This window comes from Dipteris shenzhenensis, chromosome 31 (assembly GCF_047967505.1).
Source record: "Dipteris shenzhenensis isolate YYH24624 ecotype China chromosome 31, Dip_SZ_1.0, whole genome shotgun sequence".
In the NCBI taxonomy this organism is placed as follows: domain Eukaryota; kingdom Viridiplantae; phylum Streptophyta; class Polypodiopsida; order Gleicheniales; family Dipteridaceae; genus Dipteris; species Dipteris shenzhenensis.
Window position 1 is genome coordinate 3,665,478 of NC_141626.1, and position 22,741 is coordinate 3,688,218.

The following is a 22,741-nucleotide window of genomic DNA, read 5'->3' on the forward strand; positions in this document are numbered from 1 at the left end:
GGCAACCTTGGAGTCTATCCGCAAGTGCACACACGACAACCTTGGAGTTTGTCCGCACACAGAGCAATAAACAAACGCGCGATAACGATGACAAAAAATAAAAACACGAGGTAAGCATGGAGCAAGCGTGAAAGTAGGCTACTTGAAGGCTACGTGTCGAAAAATTGTATGGGACACTTTCTTAACAAAAATGTAACGTAACGATAGCTCTGCGTGAAAGGCAGTGCTAATAAAGTTGAACGATAGGAAGGCAGTGCTAATAAAGTTGATCATGTATGCACAAAACTCTAGTTTCATAAGGAAGTTAACTAGATCCAGGCATGCAGCCCTAAGCAACTGGATGAAGGAGAAGGGTCATTTTATCCCACTATGCTGCCTGCCTAAAAATTGGATGCCATACTACTGGTAGTGTGGTGATGCCTTATGGGACGTTTCAATAATCTAAGTTGTCGTCTACCTGTGTGCTTGCTACTTCGTTTCTGGCAACAAATTGGGATGGGTGTGGGATGTGGAGGCTGTGTTGGGCATTTTGCATGACTTTTCGATAGGGTCAAGACGGCAAGATGACAAGATTCTATCTGTATTGCATGCCTTTCAAGAAGGAATTGGTGCGACTTGCCATGTTTCTCCACTTCACGTGACGCAGGCCGAGCCCAAACATTCATGTTCGCCCTTTCCCGCGAGTTAACTGGGCAACTCGAGCGAAAGCAACGAGAGGAGGGCGAAGCTGTACTGCCGGGTAAGCGAGAGCATACCAAGGAAGCAGAGCAACTGAGAGAGAGAGAGAGAGAGAGTCGTTGAACGCATGGGGGTGAGCATTGTTAATACTGTACTCCCTGTGCTCCACGATCGCTTTCCCAAGAGGCACAAGAGGAGGTTAGCAGAATTGGGAGGGGAGATTAAAGAAGGCGGTTTCGACAAAGTTGGAAGCAAGTAACAGCAAACACCATTCGTCGTCAAGAAACCAAAATAGATTCCAGCCTGCAGCATGAGGTTGTATCTGGGCCGTACCTGGGTTTTGCAAGCCATGCTAGCATGCTCGTGTTTTCGAGATTACAGTTACGATGCTCCGAGCCGGCCATCATAGAGGTGAATCCATTTGAGAATGACCTTCTATCCCGCACAATACACATCCGCATGTTATATGTTATTAGTTTTACTTTTCCCCTCGTAATCGCAATGGATATTGCTGTAGCGGTATCGTTGCGTACCTAAGCTCTTAATTAATAATATAAATACCGAAAATAAGAAGCCCTACCATGAGGGCGTCCAGAAAAAACATCCAATAAGCCAAAAAGGAATATTTACCCGTCTTGCCGAAGTCAAAGCTTCACGTAACATAAATCTGGGGGAAAAGCCTCTACTAATGAATATGTTGATATATAGTACACGTACCAACCAGATTGTGCATTGTGAGTTTCTTCTTGGATTAAGGCGAGCTGCATGATAATTACTTTAACAGACTTTAACAGCAGTTCATATACATCTATTTATCAAATAAACTTGCAAACACAATTAGAAGTGGCAGGGAATGTGCTCATTAGGCAATGGAGATACAAAAAACAAATGGAAAGGCTATATGATTTCTGTCAACAAAAGGAGAGGCCGAATCCTTCAGCAGCTATCTGGCTTTCCTGGTTTACACATGTTACAAGGCTTTCCTCCTCGTTGCACATACATATGAAAAGGCATATCCTAATATCAAGACCCTTGAGCTAGGGGGAAAATAATGAATATTATATTTTCATCCATTGCGCTTCGGGGCAGTACTTGAATCTCAGAACACTGTTATCAGTACAATAGGAGACCATATTGAGGTCTTTGAGCCACAGTTTGGGGCATATGCAATAATGCATACGGTTGGTATAAAATTACATTCGCAATAGCATGTGTTAGCAAACTGCTGTCGAAACTTCTGGCTGGTTTGCATTAAGTGAAGATCTCTGAGGGATGTTGGATTTCCGCAGCTTCACTTTAAAAGAAGCCTATACAGCACCACACAAAAAGTAAATCCATAATCATCCTTCTCTTTAAGTTATATTTCCAAATGCTGTCCTCCCCAGAAGGTTTTTCAATCACAGTGCACAGTACGATACCTTGGTATCTGGTCCAAATTCAATGGTATATCCTGCACGTATTCTTCTGGGTAGCAAAGAGGGCAACTGAGCACGCCTTCCTTCAACACTGCAATCATAAAAATTTGATTCACAATGTGCACTTCAAGAATTCTAAGAGTTCTAAACATTCTCACAAACGAGCACTAACACAGGTGGTCAGGAGGCAAATGGTATGACAAATTACATACAACCCATGTAGAAAGTTTGATATTCAAAGTTAAAAACTGTTAATGTGTAAGAGCAGATAAACAAGAATCATCTCCGGGGTGTGGACCCCAAATGTACTTAGCATTTGAAATGGAAAGGTCTTTAGACACTGCTCTTAAGACACACATGCTGTGCTTGAATGTGTCCGCATGGAGCCTGCAAGGAAATACTGTCACTATGTGTGTATATTTGTGCTGTCAATACCACCTACCTAAGCGAGGAAAGGATAGCAGTTTATACAAGATTGCCGTGTGAATACAAGAGCAATCTATAATAATGGGGGTGAAGATTGGGCATGTGTCATGACAAGAGAAATGATTATTTAGTTAATTAATAGTCATTAGAACCTTATTATTATTAGGCGCCAATTTGATGGTGCGGTTATATGTTTGTATTTATGATCGATCAAGCGGTGTAAATAGTACCGCCAAAACTATGTAACATTGGCCAATGATTAGTAATAAAGATGTGCACATACGTGTATAGGTCCTAGGGGCAATAGGAAAGGGAAAGGGTGCATTAGAGTGCATTGAATGGTAGGTGCATGGGCCATATGATAAGGGTAGGTGTAAATGGGAAGATGGAACTTGAGTGATCTCAAGCGACATTAATGAAAGGGTATCACCCTTTCATTGGAAATCTCACGTAGCATTCTCCCTACCACATTGCATTCATCCGTTATCTCTCTCCCACCTTGCATGTAGGTCGAAAAAGAAACAAGTACTCTCACGAGGGCGCTCTTCCCCATTGGAGGGCCAATCGGCATTCAAATTCTGCATGCATTGCACACATTTGCATTTTGGAAAAGTGTGGATCTTCACATTTGGTATCAGAGCGGTGACGGGTTATCATCAACTTCGTATGAAAGCTGGGGATGAACATAAGACTGCTTTTCGCACTCTCACTGGACATTATGAGTTTTTGGTCATGCCTTTTGGCCTAACTAATGCTCCAGCCACGTTTAGTAGGCTGATGAGAAGGGTTTTGCGACCCTACTTGGGAAAATTTGTCATAGTCTTTTTTTACGACATTTTAGTTTTCAGCCAGAATGAGGAAGAGCATAAGGATCACCTTGCTAAGGTGATGGAGCTCCTAAGGAAGGATCGATTGTTCCTAAATACCAAGAAGAGTGAGTTCTTCAAGACAGAAATAGAGTATTTGGGACACATTGTGTTTGCTGAGGGAATTTGGGTTGACCCTAAAAAGATAAAGGCCATAATTGAATGGCCAATACCCAAAAACATACATGAGCTGAGATCCTTCCTAGGGATGTGTAGTTATTATCGCAGATTCATTAAGAATTTTGTACGTCTTGCTTCCCCACTAACAGATTTGTTGAAGAAGCATTCCTTGTATGAGTGGAGAGAGGTTCACCAAGTAGCTTTTGAGGAGCTTAAGAGAACATTGGTGACTGCACCAATGTTAACACTTCCGGACAAGGACAAAGAGTTCTTTGTTGTATGTACGGATGCGAGTGGTACCTCGATTGGGGCAGTGTTGATGCAAGGAGGGCATCCCATTGCTTATGAGAGTAGAAAACTTCAAGGGGCTGAATGGAAATATATCACGTATGAGAAGGAGTTATTGGCAGTCATTCATGCTCTAAAGTTATGGAAGCATTATTTATATGGTTCTGCTTTCAAGATTAAGACTGACCATTAAAGTATCAAGCACTTGTTTTCTTAACCCATTGTCTCTTCAAGGCAAATCAAATGGGCTGAATATATTCAATCTTTTGGGTAATCAAATATCGAATATCAGAATTTAGTAGCTGATGCTTTGAGTAGACGGCCCTAAGTTAATCACGTTTCTGTGATTAAGGAGAAATCATTAGGAGCAATGGTTGAAGCTTATCCTTTAGATGAGGACTTTGCTGACATTTATGGGAAGATTTAGCATAATGAGGTCGGGGATTTAGAGGCTTATTCCATCGTGGATGGATACTTATTTTTGGGACGTGCCATATGTGTACCCAAAACATTTCGGTATCTAGTCATGAGTGAGTTACATGCGAGTCCATATTCTGGACATAGAGGCATTAGAGGGACCACTGATAATATTGAGAGATACTTCCATTGGCCTAAACTTCGCAAAGAAGTTTCGACCTTTGTTCAACAATGTGACGTATGTCAGCGCATTAAATCTGCCACAGGTAAAACTGCTGGTCTTTTGCAGCCTTTGCCTATTCCCTCAGAAAGGTGGGAACACATTACAATGGATTTTGTGTCCGGTTTCCCCAAGGTTGGTCAGTTTGAGCAGATTTTCACTGTTATAGATAGGCTAAGTAAACAAGCTCATTTTATTCCCTGTAAAAAAGAGTTGTTTGCTCCTGAAACAGCAAGGTTATCCATTAGGGAAATCTTTAGGCTACATGGGTTACCAAAATCCATTGTATCCGATAATGATGGCCGTTTCATTAGCAACTTTTGGACAGCCCTATTAGAGAATCTCGGAACCAAACTGAAATTTACTACAGCCTTCCATCCTCAACAAGATGGACAAAGTGAGAATGCCAATCAAACCATAATTACTTTACTTCGAACACCTGAATCTTTTGGCATATCAACAGCCTTTATTCCCCATAGCTCCATTTCATTCCTCCCCAGCTTTGTACCAGTCCGTGGTTTTAGTGGCTTCCATCGCTTTGTGTGGTATCGCAGTGCGTATCCATCTTCTTAATCTTGAGGTGCCCGGATATTTACATGGTGCTTCACCCTCCAATAGTATGATATTTGTTTCAGCTAGTAAGATGGGATATGGTGTCCGTACTTGTACCCTAGTTCTCCTATGGTAAAGCGTATGTGCACTATTTCTATGCTTTTCCAATATGATGTAGAGACCCGGGTGTCCAAGTTGGGCATCAATAGAGAACCACTATTTATTAAAAGAAAAACAGAAAGTTTACTAAAAGTCTTCAAAAGACCGAAGGGTCTATGAGGCTGAAAGAAGCTTGATATAATGAGCTGAATTGCTTGAGCTATCGAGCTCTTTATTTCAGCATAGTATTCAGCAAGGGCCTTAGCACGCCCTTTGCTCCAGCCCTTTGTGGCTTGTATGAGTTTTCGCTTTTGGCATTTTTCACACCTTGTCCCATAGGCCCATGAGGCCTTCCGTGGACGTTAATACATATCTCTCTCTCTCTCTCTCTCTCTCTCTCTCTCTCTCTCTCTCTTTCTCAGAGACTTTGCTATGACAGATCATGGAGCAGCAGGAGGGGACCAGACCACAAGATACAAAGGCTGAACAAAGACAGCGGCATGTCACAGATTTCTATGCATTTGAGTCAGCTCCAAGACACAATGGATTGAAAGAGCTAACTCATATGCGGGCGGTATGGATTGCTAATAGAGGATTGCAGAGGCTACCTGTGACATGGAGAGCAACCAAAGCACACTCCTCTTAAATCCAGAGGAAGTTTCGACCTGATTGCCAAATTTTGGACAGCACCATGCATATGCTTTGGTGGAGAGGTGATACAAAGCTTTAAAAAACCAATAAAAAAGGTGATGCAGAGGAATATAGTGCAAAAGATGTGATCCAAGCTGACCCGTGTATAGGATTGCAAGCGTGTGTGGAAATTCTCTTCAGGCACTTTGCCTCAAGACAGAACAGTGCATTGACATTGTGACATAAGGCCTCTGCCTTGCACACATATGACACAGGTGGACAACATGAGAATGAAACCTTTCGAAGATCCCATTGCACACAAGTGAGGCAAATCAAAGGTTTTGAATTTTTAGACTCCACCCTATATCAGCCATGCTCTAATGCGTCTCCATCCAACTTTACCTTGTAGTACAATCCTACGCAAGTACACTTGAACATCCAGAAGCACTAGAGACCATTTACACAGTATAAAGGTGTGTCTAGTGAAGTCATTGAAGCCATTGAAGCTTTTTGTCTCGATTTCAGCTCTGTTCTACTTGAGGTAGAGCCTAGCCTTAAAATGAAAAGGTTTCCAACCATCTATTTCTTTTCACTCACATAGAAAACGTTTTCCTCTTCATCTTTTCTTCAGAAATTGGCTCAATAATCCAAATCCATGTAAAATATTGACACCAAGTTTTGTCAGCAAGCCATTTCACGCTTATAGTGAGACAGTCAAACACTGACTCAAGCTGTGATAATCCCGCATGGATGTTTCAGGATTATCCAGATAAGGCAAAGAGTGGCCATGCATAGCTTAAAATCAATAGAAGAACTAACAATTGAAGGAATGGTTTGATCAGGACTTACTCAGTAACCCATGTGCCACTTGTGCTTTGAAGATCTGTGATGTAAAAAGCTCCTTCTCTGAAGGCAAATTGAGCATGCTTTTTGGATACCTGGATAAAATATGAGCGCTCTTTACATTTTCCCCTCACAAAATACTAGCTAAATTTTATGCTGAAAAGAACCCAAGAGAACTTTCAATGTAGCTGGATATATGAAGATTATTCACAGGTATCAAAGCACAGGTTATTAATCTCTCCTACCCCTGGTGCATTGATCAGTATAACAATGCCTTCTGATGGGTCCGGAGCGTCGTTTCTGCAAAATGGGAAATGGGGACATAGATAAGAAACCCTAATGAAGGAAAAACAAGCGTCAAACTGGCATCACTTCAAGATGTAAATGTACCCAACAATTGCCAACCATCCTTCCTCCTGGCTGAGGGGTATGATATCAGATCCAGCTGTTGTCACATCTAATTCAGACATCATTACTTGGGCTGGAGTCAAGTACCAGCTGCAACACACTTTCATGTCAATTATGACTTTGATCCTACTGTAGAAGCAAAATTTACACTGTTTATCATATTGGTTCATTCAAACAAACAAATTAGACCCTCTGCAACTAATGGTACATACTCTGCTTCCACAGAACGTTCTAAGGCATCATCATCTGTGAACCACACGCTGAGCTTGCTACTAGCCTGCATACATATTAAAAAATCGAAAAATTATTTCTGCCTTTACGCCTAGTATACAATCTTATTATTAGGAATCTTCCTTTCATAGAAACATTTCCTAGTACTCAAGATCAGTGATTATTCCAGCATCAAGGTTATTACATTGCCTCCTTGTGGCTTCCATCATGCACTTACCACTCAGAGTTAGCAGTTTTTTTCAAGCTCTCAAATGAGGATGTAGACTTAACAACACCAGGCTTAGGTGTTCTCTTAGGACATCTCTGAAATTAACTGCCATACAGAGAAAATAATATGCACATGTATAAGAAGACCATGATGTATAACTGCAGTGTTGAGCAGGGCTGGTATTGGCACTGCTTGATGCTATTGCAACATTTGAATAATGTGACAGGCAAAGTGAGTTTCTCAAACAAGACCATAGATTCAAAGGCACAAAGATGTGGACATCAGATAAGCTTACCCAAGCTCAACCGAAGAGTTAAAGAAAGTCAGAGAAGCCAGAAAAGTGAGAATTAGGCTGTTCACGGTTATGTGAGAGCAAGTTTTAGAGACTTTAACGATGCTCAATCTAGAATTGATGCATTTCTCATGAAGTTTGCTTCATACTATGTGATCACTCGATGATAGGATTTTATTAGAGCATTATGATTGTACCATGCACCTCGAGTTCCCATGTAGGGGTCATGATGTATTTCGTTTTGGTCTCACAGGTCATTTTTAGCGTCATGCAGATGTGAATACATATTTCTTTCATTGCAACAGCCTCCAGGCTGAACCAGAGCGTTACAAGATGAGAATGGGTACATTGACTTATCCAACACCCCCCCATAATGTCCACACTCGTCACATATATGAAATGAGCAGGTGGATGACAACCCTCCCCAAAATATATCATTCTATGCAACTTTATACCATGTCATTAGGATCAGAACTACTATTCAACATGTGGTAGAATCATTATCGCATCTAGTGAGAACTATTGATAATTCTGGTCGAAAAGATTGGATAATAGTAAATAAACAGCTGTTAAAATCTTCAACTTGAATTTTATATTTCATGGAAAAAAAGATGGCTTATCATCATTTCTCATTACATTTTTGTAATGATTTATCGATTATTGTTATTATGCTCTTACTTGATTTACTGATAGTATCCATCTTGTAATCTCTTGTACACTGCTGAGCAATACAATGACTCAAGGTTGAGGTACAGAGGGACTGTGACTTTAATAACAACTAATAATCTTGAACAGTAGTAGGGTATTCTGCCAATTTATGATTGATACTTACCAGTGACGATCTTGTAGTTATACTTGAGGCATCTCTAGGTGAATGGTAAAAAATTTCTTGTGAAAGGGTACTTGGGAGCTCAACATACCTGCTCCACCTCCCCTAGCTTGCCCCACCTCTTCCCCCTCCAACCCGATTCCCTCCCTCGCGACCATCCTTCCTGCCCAACCCTCCTCCAACTCAATTCACCCCCCATGCCAATCCGTCGTGTGCCTGTCACAGCCCCTCTTTGAGGGCCTTTTCTTGCCCCACCCCGCCAGCTTTGGGCTCCGCTTGTCTTGGCTGGTGTGTGTTCCAGCACCAGTAAACTGCCTATGTGGCAACATCTAAGGGCCCATTCTAGCACCCTCGTGTCTCTGCAAGGACTTCCCAATCCTACCCTCCACTCCCGCAAGATCTTCCATCCCTGATAGCTAGTCACAACCCTCCGCACTGGCCTGCAAAAGTTGCCCCCAATGGCCTCCCCTAAGGACTTCCCCCCTTTTTTACCTATAGGATGCGCTTGACACCAAAGAGGTTCTTTTGGGGTGGTGCTCATAGACCCTCGTTTTACCTCCTTCCCTTTCCCCCCTTTTTCCATCCCCCCCTTCATCCCTATTACTTTGCCATCCTCTTCTCTCCAATCTAGCACGACACAACTTTTGTTTGACAAAGGGTCTTGGTTTTAAGAGACGATCACTTGGTTCAAATAGAAGGGCTCACATGGCAATGCCCTCGACACCCTCTACCATCTAGATGTCCCTTTTCCCAAAGGACACCAATAGGTTTAGAAAATATAGCTTTCTCTTCATGATCGACAAATGGTGGGACACACTATTGTCTAGGCGAGCTTATCCTTGGAGGTGACCACAACCGAGATGTCATCATCTATGGTAGGGGTGTCTTTCTACTCCAACTTAGCTCCCTGCCACTAATACGTACAATGAACCAAACAAGTTACAAATCATGGGCGATGGCACACAGTATATCCACTCGGCCAATCTCCTAAAAAAAACTCCTCGTAAGATCCTACGCATGTTTTTCACTTGCATGTTTTCTCCAAAGCCCTCATCTCCCTAGATGAATCTAGATGCCATGTGTCAAAATCTGGAGGCCCTTAGCATGCACCCTTTTCTCCCTCTCTTGGGATAAATATTAATTCCATTTGCCTTGGCCCCTTGGCGATTCCCACATTTAGGTGCACCTAGGAAGGTCGGACAAGATCCTTGAGGGCATTGAGTTGGTTCTCCAAAGAACCTCAGGAGAGATTGAGTGCACTCACCAACCTGAAACAAGCCAGGAGGAAGAGCAAGAGATCGAGGAAGCTATCCTTGAGGCATAGCGGGAGGGGCTTGGTAGGTCCCTTAGATGCCACAAATCCTCCATGTTGATTTGGACAGTTCTCCAAGATAGGAGTTTCTCTCAGAGTTTTCTGCATGGAACAAGACCACAACAAGCCCTAACAAGTATGATCTTGAACATCGGCTTGAGTAGGTTACTTAGATGGAGTGAGAGGCATGGGAAATAGACCCTAGAGATAAAAGGGTCTTAGATTGAGTGGAGTGAAAGGATCATCGCTAGCTGACAAGGACGGAGTTGGACCATTGACCCTACGCCATTTCAGTTAGCACTCTTGGTTATGGGAGGGAAGTGGCAGACCATTCCATGAGGCTCAGTCAGAGGCAAGTGTTTCTAGCGATCCAGGATAGCGCACCTCATTTTATTTTCTTTTATTTTTTGCAAAAAAGAAACTTCCATTAAGTATAAACAAACCCCGCAAGAGCAAGCTCAAAGAAGAAATACATCGTACAATGCATGAGAAAAAAACTTCTCGGAAAGAGATGAAAAACAACTAAGGTTGAGTCTGAAAATGCCATGCCATCTCAATCCTATAATAGACTTAGAGAAGAAGGGGCAACCCCTCCGCTCTCTAAAGAACGCAAGCTGCACGAGGACCCCTGCATGCTCATACAGACGGCCATCGGTGTATGTATAATGTCTGTCCATATACTAGCCAAAAAGTTAGAAGGGTTAACCTGGGATCTATTCAATGCCTTTGTGCCTCCGGCTCTAGATATGCCACGCTACAATACTTGCTAGTATCTCCCATGAAGAGTTTGCAGAGACATCCATCACAACTCTAAATGGTGAGGCAGAAACATCATCCAAAGAGCATGGCTCAACTAAGTGGCGCCGAATCGATAAGGCCCAAGAGAGTCATGTCTCATAAAAGACCTGAGGCCCCGAAAGAAAAAACTCATTAACTAAGCCCCAAGTCACAAAGAAGGGGGAACGGACAAAGGTATTGAGAATCCGGGCTATCCCTCTCCAAATAATTCCTCGCCTATCTGCAATCCCATAAGCAATGCTGAATTAACTCCACCACAAGACAATTGTATATCTATTGCTGATAGTTGCTCTCAAACATAATGATAATGAATCTTAATGTGCTTTGTGCCCGAATGAAACACTGAATTTCTCGCAATAGAAAAAGCACTCTGGCTATTAATGTAGATGGTAGTAGAAGCTGGTTGGCTGATGTCAAGATTTGTGTTGTAGCTTACGGAGCCAGACACCCTACTGTAGCTGTGAAGGCTGCCCTATATTCAGCTTCACAACTGGAAGTATCAACTATAGGCTGCTTCTTGTTGAACCATGAAATGCATGAAGATCCAAGCATGAAACAGTTGCCATTATGAGACACTCTCATGTCATAACAACCTGCCCAGTCACTATTCGTGAAAGCATGCAAGACCAGTGGAGACTCGTCACCATAGAACAGTCCCAAATTTTGTGTGGACTTTAAGTAACGGAAGACCCGCTTCACTGCTTGCCAATGGTGTGTACTAGGCATGTGCATGTACCTGCTCAACTGAGAGACGGCATACTGAAGATCGGGCCGGGTATGACATAAATAAATAAGGCAACCCACACCCTCCTGATAAAGTTTGCATCAAATGGGCACTCCCATCCTCGGAGGAGAAATGAAAAGCCAGGCTCCAATGGTGTAGAAATTGGCTTGCAATCTTTGGAAGCGGTCTAAGAGCTGTCCAATATATTTGGTCTGACTCATAATTATACCCCCTTCAACATATGCAAACTGGATGCCCAAGTAATGTTGCAACCAGCCCATGTCTGTCATTGCAAAAGATTTTTGCAAAGCTGCCTTGAAATCTGCAATTTTCTGCAAGTTTGGCCTAGTGATAAGCATGTCATTTTTTGTTCACTTTTCCGGACATAAAGAGTAGCCTCCATAGGGCTGTTATGAAACCCAAGGCACAGCAAAAAGAATGTATCTTGGCATACCATGCCTGTGGTGCCTGCTTCAAACCATAAAGGGCCTTTTTAAGCCGGCATACCTTAGTTTCAGACCTTGGAAGTTCAAATCCTGGAGGCTGAGTGGCATAGACCTCTTCCACTAAATCCCCGTGAAGGAAGGCGGTCTTGATGTCCAATTGATGGACCTCCCAATGCCTGTGAGATGCAAGAGCAATGACATAGCAAATGTTCGTGATGTGTGTAGCAAATGTCTCTTCAAAGTCAATACCATGCTGTTGGGCATAACCTTTCGCAACAAGGCGAGCTATGTAGTGATCAACACTGCCATTAGCTTCGTGCTTCAATTTGTAAACCCACTTTGTGCCGATGGCACACTTGCCTGCAGGCAAATCGCACAAGTCCCATGTGCCATTCGCTTGAATGGAATCAAGCTCAACTCTCATGGCCTGCATCCATTCATGACTTTCAAACGCATCTTTGTGACATAGAGGCTCCTCATTACAGGAAGTGGCAATCAAACCTACAGCCAAAAAATTGCCTTGCATCTGTTTGTGCGTACCTTTAGTGCAGGCAAGCAAAGGCTCAGCCTGCTTGCTGTCCCTAAGGGTATCCAATATTATATATTATATTGTAATGTGTCTGTATATATATATATATATATATATATGCGTATACATACATACTTACATACACACACACACACACACACACACACTTACACCCCCCCTATATACATATAAATAATGTTATAGATAATATATTATTTAATATACATAATAATTTATATATTTATGTCTCTCTCTCTCTCTCTCTTACCTCCCACTATCTTTCTTATCTCTCTCTCTTTCCTCCTCTCTCGATGTGTGTGTGTTATTATAATACATATATGCTATAAAAATATATATATATATAAAATATTGTATTATATATTTATCTCTCTTTCTCTCTCACTCTCACTCTCTCTCTTTATCTCTCTCTCTCTCTCTCTCTCTCTCTCTCTCTCAAAACAAGCTGATCTAAAGAATAGTTGTTGGGGTTACCCATGGCCACTCATTCAAGTGTTGTAGCAAATCCCTGACATGCGTTAGGGAGTACATCGAGTGTGGTGGACACAACCTGTGAGTTTGGTACAATCTCATCAACATTGATGAGCTGCTCTCTGAAGTCCTTGACCTGTGTCAAATAGGCATCCATGCTGCCCCCTTCATTCATCTTAACATTATCAAGCTGCCTGTGCAAATAAGCAACTCTGGCCTTATTGCATATCTGATAAAGACTGGCCAAAGTGTCCCATGCAACTTTGACTGTTTTGCAAGACTGAACATGAGGTATAACAACTCTCTTGCAATTCATGGCAATCATTGCATGTGCTTGTGCATGTCGTTGATCCCTTCGAATGTGTTCTTGTGTTGGAGGGTCAACGGAAGGCATGGAGGGAGCAGTGGTAGATGAACAGAAGTGGCAAAAGTGGCTGCGGTGGCAACATGTGCCTATGATGAAGACACAAGTCTAGTCTTCGATCCAAATCTAATTCCCCAAAAGTTCCTAGACACCAACAGGTGGCGCACCAAGTATGACCACATGGGATAATTGGTGCCATCAAGCTTGTCCTCAGCTGCAAGCATCCCAAAAGATCCATGGTTTCCCATTGCAAATGAAAATCCCCATAAAATAAAAGTGCTCTGCAAGTGTCACAGCCTCAAGGCTACAATGCAAAGAGCCGGCTGCCCAAATATCTGCCTGCTTGCTGCAAATGTCAAACAAAAATGACAGCAGATGTCTCCAAGTGTCAGTGCCAAGATGACTACTCAAACACTAAGCAAAATGCACAAGCTATTCCCAAAATGACCTGCAAGACAATGTCCGTCCAATCAAAGGACGCCCCTGCAAATAGAGGTCCTGCAAATCTGAGCTGAATCTGTCCCACATGGTAGCTGAATGCCACAAACGTCAAAGGACAAAAAGCCCAAATCAAAGGGCAAATGCAAATAGAACCCAAATTTGGTTGTGTCAAGCAAAGAATGCTGCAAATATCAGCAAATCTGGCAAAAGCCCCAAATTTGGAGAGGGCAATTACGCCAAAAAGAGGGCAAATTGGTAAAAGCCCCAAAATAAGCAGTAATTTTGCAAACGTGAACAAATCTGCTGCAATTTCTTGCCAATGTAACTGAAAAACCCCCAATTTCATATCAAAGCAGCCAAACGTCACTGCTATTTAGGCAAATGTGAGAAAACAACCTGCAAATCTGAAAATACTTCGCAATCTGCCAGCAATAGATCCAAAATCCCCAACGTCAGAGTTAAAATGAAGTCAAAATAGGGCAAATACTGCAAAAGCCCCAAAATGTGACCAAAAGGAGCAAATGTCATTGCAAAATCTGCAAATGTGACACAAAAGCCCCAATTTCTAGAGCAAAACCATCTCAATGTCACTGCAATATGTGCAAATGTGACATAAAAGAGAGTGAAAAGCTTCAAATCCAACTATGCCAAGGCCCGGATGACTGAAAAGAGTCCAGCTCTGAGCTAAAAACCTTAAAAAACAGCTCAAAAAAGCTTAGAATCAACTTTTGTAGGAGAGGCACTGGCCTGAGCAACAGGTCCTACATGAGGTCCTCATTAGGATTTGCTTCCGCCTCTAGACCAGCCTCCACCCAAGAAAATTTGCTTGTATCTTCCAGCTGGTAGCTAATGGAGGTCTACCCATAGGACCATGGGTGGACGGGGTCTATCGCTCTTGTGACATTGTGGACCTTGAGATGGTAGCTCACTACCTGTGGAGCTAGTTGCCTAGCAACTCAAAGGATCTCGCAATGCTCTCTCAAGATTGTGGCTATGATACGACATAGCCGACGTGACTTCACTCAGACATGGCAACGTAGTTGAAAGAGGGACGACATGCTTTCCCCATGAAGATGGTCTCTTAAGCCTATAGATAGATGGACTGAGTATCGCTCACCTAGAAATTCAAGACTTGGTCACCACCACATTAAAGACTCAGGCATGGCAGCCTAGATGAAAAACGGGACGACATGCTTTCCCCATTGAGATGGTCTCTCAAGCCGGATAGATGGACTCAATGTCACTCACCTAGACATTCAAGACTTGGTCCCTCCCTCCCACCATAGACCTTGCTCTTTCATACTGCAATTGGGCAGCAGAAGACTCGGCCTGCAACCACTCATAAACATTTGGCATGATGTCATCACATCCTATAAGCCACCTCGGAGTAGGCCATGGAGGAATCTAAGAAGACCACCAAAAGAGCATTTCTGCAAGGCATAGCCGGCCAACAGCTTTAACACTCTCACAAATCAAGGAATCCATTGGTTGTATACACCTCCACACTTGTTGTTGGCACCTGTTTGGGGATACTCTAGGTAGTGACCTGGGATCCTGAGAAGGAAGCTGCATAACAGCCAGCTGTCCATTGGTCAAGCATCCCATGGATTGCTGATTTGTATCGGGTTTTACAAATTTTCAGCATTGTTACTTCAAGAATGAGCAGTTTTCCTTTGACTTATTACTTGCTGATTATAAGCCTTGATAGAGCTGCATGATTGGTGATTACCATCTCCTAAGCTTCAAGACTAGTACAAGAAGTTAATACAAGCAAGACATCTCCATCCAACTCTTGGTGTTAAGGTAACACCCTCAGGGGCAAATCTCCCATGAATTACTACAGGAATCCAGCATCAAATTAAAGGGAGTATAAATTTATTATCAGGACCTTGCTTAAGCTAGAAGACTAAATAACAAAGGGATGAAGCGCTATATACATATATATATATATATATAGATAGATATATATAATGTAAGCCTTGGTTCTTAGAGGCATTGAACCGAGATTAGAGCAGAGTAAAAGTTGAAGACACTAACAAGGGTCTAGTGGCCCAAAAATATATTTACAGAACTAGCAGATTATCTAATTAAAGCATAATAATCAAGGTAAACTTTCTGCATACATGTCGAAAGGCACTACCACCCCCACAAAGGCTTGCTGGATGTTTGTATAGAACACATAAGGAGCTGCTCAGCTCTCCTGAATCAGATAGAGACAAAATGTAATAAAAAAGGATCCATTTCATACTTACGTATCATGTCCTGAGTCTAGAAAAATGCAAACCTACTTTCAGATGAATAGCTGCAATCCTCCACCAACGAATATGAACATTCTGTCCCTGACAAACCCAGGGATCCATAACTTGACAAATTCTCAGGAGTGTAGCTAAACACCAAGAATTTTATTTGCCTCCAACATCTATGCCTAAAACATCTCCAAAATGTTTAAAAAAATTTAACATATCTCCATAATGCTTAAAGAGAGAGGACACTATCTTGACTAAAGATGGAATGTGGGAGAAAATAGATATGGCTACCAAGGTGTCACGGACCAGCCTCCTTCCTTGTGCTTTACGTTCCATCAAACAGTGGGTTTTCTGGGTCTTGCAATCGTTTCATCCAGATGGTGAATGCCAATTACTGCTGACTGGCGAGCGTTCTTGACATCAAGATGCAGCACCCTGTTGCAGGCTCAAGAGTTTATCGCTTAACGGTTGCTCACTAAAGGGCTTCATCGCTCAATCCTAGGCTAGAGGCTCAGGAGTTCGTCAATTGTTGCTTGATTGTTGCTCATTGAATGGGTTGGTTGCTTAGTCCTAGATTAGGCTCAGGAGGTTTTACTGCTCAGCTCAGCTCAAGCCCAGGGATTCGTCGCAGAACAACTCCAATAACCATCCACAAAAGAGCAGCACCCTGAGGACCAGGCCTTGTTCGAGCTGTTCTTGGGGAGTTCTCTGCATCTTGAACTCCAAGCTGTAAGCTCTGATTGGCAGCTTGCTAGTCTAGAGCTTTCGAGGCCTGATTTTTCAGTGAAGTCTCGCCAAGGGTCGCTTGAATTTTCGACCTCTTTCAGAGCTCTTCCATCTCCAATCAACAAGCACTTCTTTGGTTGCTCGAGATTCGGTGGTGTTTTTATTGCTGTTCTTTTTAGGAGCAGCCCAATGGAGTCCTTGGTGTAGCTTCTGCTTAACAGCTCCAGCACTTGGAGCCTTTCTTCCTTTTCAGGCAGCTGTTTGTTTCTCGGGAGAACTGACCTTGACAGCGACCCTTGGTCTGGCAAGAAGGGCTCACATGGCAGCACCTTCGACCCCCACTGAGGTTAAGATTATGCTCTCTCCGGAAGACAAGCAGCAGGTCAAGTGTGAAGTAGAGGCTTTGCAGGACAAAGCCTTGGTGGGTCGCATTGTTGGGCTCACCCCGTTAAGGAAACAGGTCAGGGATTGGCTTCAGGCGAGCTTAGCCCTAGGGGCTGACCACATCCAGGAGGTCACGATCTATGGGAGAGGAGTCTTCCTCATGCAGCTGAACTCCCCCGACACCATGGCCTCCCTTGTTGAGCAGAGCCCTATCCTACTAGGCCCTCATGTCGTCTACCTCCTTCCTTGGTACCATGGCTTCACAGTCGAGGACATGGATTCGACTCATCACGTGCCACAATTCCCAATGACACTCCGCTTCCCGGGGCTTTCGAAGGAGTATAGATCTATTCTTCCTTCCATAGGGAATTGTTTTTGCACAGTTCTAGCATTTCCGCAACAGACAGCGGCTTCAGTAGTGGCAGATGGCGGGGTCCCCCGCCTCCGGGTTATCGCAGAGCATTAGAATCCCTCCTAGAGGAGATCCTCCTAGAGACCTTAGATGGAGGCGAGTTTAGACAGCGTGTGGAGATCTCTGGCTTGCCCGGGCAGTGTCTTCGATGCAAACAGATGGGTCACCTGGCACGGGACTGTTTGGTGGGCAGGGCCCCTCACCAGAGACAGGAGCATAGGGAGGCTCAGCGCCTTTCGTCGGCTAGGCCCCAGCAGCAAACTCAAACACCTTGGGTCGAGCCTTCCCAAGGGACTTGAACCAAGGTAGAGAAAAAGAAGCCCTCCAAATCAGCTCGAAAAAACAAAAGGAGAGCCAGACTTAAAGAGCACAAGAAGGCGCAGACTTCTTCTTCCCAGGACACAGGGAAGGGGAAGGGGAAGGTACCAACGGAGTCCCCAAACCAGACACAAATGGAGGAGGAGCCTGGAGGAGACCTTTTTTGATCTCCCCTCAAACCCGCAGGTGACAGTAGAGCAGAGTACCCAAGTTCCCGTTCAGTGGGAGTCTGGAGCCCCAGTAGAGTCGGCTCCGAAGGTCCCTCCGCCTCCCCTACTCCTCCTCCCGAGATGGCCGCCCCCCCTGATCCCGCCCGCTGTTTCTCTCACCTCCCACCCCCCGCCTCTCCTTCTCGCCCCCCCCCCCGCCCCCTTACAGCAGTCTCCTCCCCCCCGCCCACCTCTTGCCCTTCCTCGTCTTGGCCTACGGGCAAGGGGGTGCCTGAGCACTCTTCAACGCGGCCCAGCCCTGGCTCAGCCTCCTCACAACCAGGGTCATCGGGGCCCTTCTCTCAGCTTCCACGTCCTAAGCCCCACCCTGGTCATCCTCTACCCAGAAAGTTTTGGAGACTAGGGCCATGGAACTACCTAGAGATTCCAGATAGATACCCGCTTGCTCTGGAGGTGTCAGTTCTGATTTTACAGCCCCGAAAAGGGGCTCAGGATCACTCCCACCATCCTTGAGCAGAGGCTGGATTTGTTTGATCCCAAAGGGAGGGGACCGCTCAGACATTCGACAGTGGAGACCGATCACTCTGCTAGACACCTCATACAAGATCTTAGACAAGGTCTTGAGTTTGCGGCTACGACCCCATCTAGTCAAGATCATCCACGACATGCAAACAGGTTTTGTCCAGGAGCGTAGCATCCTCAACAACATCTTCACCTTTTGGGAGGCGTGGGCCAGGGAGGAGGCGCAGCCCCTTGCGATCCTGCTGCTGGATTTTGAGAAGGCCTACGATCGGTAGAGTGGTCCTTCTTGGAGGGCACGATGCAGAGATTAGGCTCCTCAGACAGGTGGATCAGAGGGGTCTCCGCCTTGTATGCAGGGAGTTCCAGCCAGATGTTGATTGTTGGGTTCACTGGGGAGGCCTTCCCGCTCACCCGCTCTGTGAGACACGGCTGCCCACTGGTTCCCTTCCTCTTTCTCTTTGTCGCGGAGGCATTGGGCTATTTCCTGAGGTCGCAAACGATTGGCCTCAGAGGGATGAGGCTACCGATCAGACAGGAGGAGCTACTTCTGGACTCAGAGTTCGCAGATGATACAACCTTGTATGTGGAGTGTCCCACGAGACCTGGATGCAGTCAAGGGGGCTCTTGAGGTTTATTGCACCGCCTCAGGGGCAAGGATCAACTGGGGTGAATCAAACGGTTTTCTTTTAGTGACTGAGGAGTCCCAGGAGTTCTCATCCGAGTCAGCCTCCGGTACACGGAGGAGTTTGCACGCCAGCCGCTTATCTGGCACCCGGAGGTCAGAGACCAGGATGGTTTGATGCTAGGGTAGGGGCTACACATTGGCTGGAAACAATGGGACAGCGGCCTGGCTCACTCCCTGCGAACATGCTCTAGACTCCCATCACAGGCAGAGGCACGATTGGAGGTCCTTTCTCATCTAAGAGGGGCTGGCCAGAGGATGGTGGAGATAGAGGCAGCTATTTCTGACTATTGGAGGGAGGGACTGCAGGTTTTCACTCTAGCACACTGGCTAGGACAGTTCTCTAGGAAGGGTGTACCTCTGAGGATTTAGCTATGCCCGCAGCCGCCAGCCCCCACGAGCACGCAGTTCTATGATGTGGGACCGAGCGGACTACTGCAGCCTTGGATCACCGGGGATCAAGAGATGGACGGGATGTTAGGCCAGGTGGGTTGGCAGCGGATCAAAGTAGTGGGACGTTTGGGCAAGGAGTGGTCGATCGACCCCTCTTGCATCACAGACCTAGATGCCCCCCTCTGGAGACTATGGTTATGGGAGGGACGCCCTCTCAGCAAGATACAGTGGGACCTCGGAGAGTGGTTCTGGCCGGTCAGCAGAGCAGGTCTCTCGAAGAGAGTGGAGGAGGTCCCTTTGTTCTCGTACACCACGTGGATAGGACGTCGCATCCAGATGGGTGCAATGGCCTGGACCCCTTTGCGGGAGAGACATTGGAGTGCGCAGCAGGTGCTCGAGGAGGTTAGATCCAGCTTTTGGGCCCGCGTCCACGGAAGATATCCTATTTCTTCTGGATGGTCGCACACGGTGGTCTCCTAGTGGGTCCGTGGCTTCAGTAGATGCGGGTGGATGGCAGCTGCCACAGATGTACAGTCGGAGCTATGGAGACTATACCTCACTGCTTATGGAGCTGCCCAGCAGCTCAGAGGATCTGGCTCAGAGCAAATCCCTCATGGCGTTGCCAATTTGTTTTTGTTTTTGGCCACGATTGGCACCATTCCGGTTTTGCCAATTTGTATGGTTGTATTTTAAGCATTAATAGAAGTTCCTTTTCTCTGTTTAAAAAAAAAAGAGAGAGGACACTGCATCAAAATTCATAAGATGTTAAGCTGTATGATATAGAGCAACACATGTCTTCAGATTGACCGGGCTCATTTTTTGACACTTTTGAAATTTGACATTTCGGTATGTCTGTTGCCATTATTTACTATCTGCTTACCAAAAGCAACACTACTAAATACCAGGAAGATCATATACCTTGTCACTCAGTCTACAGCTGGGCACTCTTCCCTCCAGTTTTGAGCTGCGTGAAACACATATGTTTTGTCAAATATATGAAATTGAAGTATCACTAAAGACCAACACGCCACGATAATTTTCCACTTCTCTCAGGACAGCAAACTCATTCTGTGCACTGAAAGAAACCAAAAGCAACACAAAGTTGTACCTGTTACCACCAAGGACCCAATCAAGCATTAATGGCATACCAATGCTGATAAAAAATCTGCCCCCAACTCTTCCAGGATGAGGTATCCTCAATTTTGTCAAGAACTACAAGAAAATGATGTCAAATGTGGGTGAGACCCAAATTACATCCTCTTTTGATGCTTTGCTGGATTTGAGCAGCTACCTAAACATAGAACCAATGTAGCAAATGCAGCAGCATACCTCTAAAGGTCCAAGCCCTACACCCAAATATGGTTTGTAAGTGGAGGCCATTATAGCAGCCATGCGAGCCATGCCATGAATTGCACCAACCCTCAACACCCTCTCATTCTCATAGCTGCACACACCAATGGTACCAGCATTCTCAAACCCATACATATCTTCTGAGATCTATTGACCTGGGATGCGGCTCGCTAAAATAAAAAAATTATTGATTTCATAAAGCCAATCGGACTTCATTGGGGATGACTAACAGCCATTTCGCTTACAGCCTGAATACATCAGACATTCAACCAGCATCCCTAGGTTCAGGACTTACACAGCTTATAGATTATAAAGATTCATCCTAGTTTACAGAGTCATACCTCTTCAACGCGGCAGTAATGTTGACAGATTTGTCTTCTTTGGAGCACTGCTTCCATGCCTTCTCAAGTTCCAGTGCAAGTTGGTAGCCATCCTAAAAACCATGGTCCAAGAGTGTGATCACATATTTACTCAAAAGAGCGAGCAGCACATATTTACTCAAAAATGCGAGCAGCGTCTAATGGTTTCTATTACAAACCATGGAAAATTCCCACTAGATTAGCCCTTCCAGTGATCTACAATGAAGACTATTAACACATCATTGAAATATTCAAATATAGAGAGCAAAGCATGCTGCATGCATAGTATGTTTAACCTCAATAGCCATGCACCCTCCTTGTCCCATGTTAGGCTGCATGGCATGTGCTGAATCACCGAGGAGTGTTACACGGCCTTTACTCCAAGTGAATATAGGAATTCTATCATATATATCACGACGAAGAATCATCTCCTCAGGTGTAGCGAGCAGCAAGTCAATCACGCCATCACACCAATTTGTGAACAGTTGCAGCAATCTATCCTTTTTGCCTGCACAAATGATGTCCAACCTATCATCACCAGCAACTCATAAAGATCATTTAGAACACTTTAGATAAAATAGCAGAAATGGTCTCAAGGATTAGAAAAAGACTCCATGCAGATGTGTATTATGTGACAATAAATAGAGCCAAAAACAATGCATTTTCAATAAATGATTAAGCTTAGAGATTATATCCAAAACTCTATTTGCCATACACAGAATGGTATTAAGAATACATAACTTCAAAATCAGTATGAAAAGTGAGAAGATCTCATTGCAAACACTACCTGGTCGCAAGTTTGTGGCATCTCAAATCAGAGTGGGTGAAAAAGTGAGAAGATCCCATTAGTCCATCAATCATAGTCAGGGGAAACGGAAACAGGAAAATGGGAAATGGAAACCAAAGCATTTCGGGATTTCTGGGAGGGCGGAAACAGGGAAGCGCCACATCAGCAAGGGGTAGAAAAGGGCTGAAAGAGAGGACTAAAGGAGTGGAGGCTGAGCTTTGAAGGAATGGATAATGAAAGAGGACTGAAGCAGCCTGCAGGAGTGAGCACAGGGAGTGCAAGACTGAAACTGAAGGCCAAAACAGAGGTAGAAACAGCAAAAGGAAGATGGTGGGGGGTTGTTTTCTGAAACGTCCTGTTTCCGTCTTCTGAAAGTGTTTCAACCAGGCTGAAACGTTTCAGGCAGCCATTTCAGAAGTTTGAAACGTTTCAGACGTGAAACGGCGTTTCAGGCCTGGGACTTCTCTGAAACGGCGTTTCAGCGTACCTATGCCATCAATAGTTTGTGGCATCCCGATTTAAAGCCTGCCTCTCATGATGTCTCATTTGTGTCAAACTGCCAATAGAATGGTTATTAACTCGTAGAATTAACTCATATAAATCCTCAGAAATGTTGGGCCCTTGTGATTCTTCTTAATATAAGCTGAAAGCCGGAATTTTTGAATCACTGAGTCAAAAACCTGTTGCAACATAGGATGAAGACTCTAGAGAAAAAGAAACATCTGCATCCTGAACAGAAAGAGACTCTGGCACAGTCTTCACCGACA

The 22,741-nt window shown here is 44.4% G+C and overlaps 1 protein-coding gene across 1 annotated transcript in view; it reads right to left on the reverse strand.

The window, feature by feature from the left end:
- Window positions 1–1,564: 1,564 nt before the first annotated feature.
- LOC147880915 (zeaxanthin epoxidase, chloroplastic-like) overlaps window positions 1,565–22,741 on the reverse strand; it is a 93,436-nt gene continuing 72,259 nt past the window's right edge. Inside the window, exons 6-16 of the mRNA XM_087402289.1 lie at window positions 21,484–21,695; window positions 21,170–21,261; window positions 20,808–20,922; window positions 20,587–20,690; window positions 20,397–20,442; window positions 7,175–7,239; window positions 6,945–7,052; window positions 6,800–6,854; window positions 6,561–6,649; window positions 2,097–2,184; window positions 1,565–1,985 (exon numbers count right to left, since the gene is read on the reverse strand). Of these exons, the coding sequence (XP_087258415.1) occupies window positions 1,893–1,985; window positions 2,097–2,184; window positions 6,561–6,649; window positions 6,800–6,854; window positions 6,945–7,052; window positions 7,175–7,239; window positions 20,397–20,442; window positions 20,587–20,690; window positions 20,808–20,922; window positions 21,170–21,261; window positions 21,484–21,695 (1,067 nt within the window). The 3' untranslated portion in view covers window positions 1,565–1,892. The remainder of the gene's footprint in view (window positions 1,986–2,096; window positions 2,185–6,560; window positions 6,650–6,799; window positions 6,855–6,944; window positions 7,053–7,174; window positions 7,240–20,396; window positions 20,443–20,586; window positions 20,691–20,807; window positions 20,923–21,169; window positions 21,262–21,483; window positions 21,696–22,741) is intronic.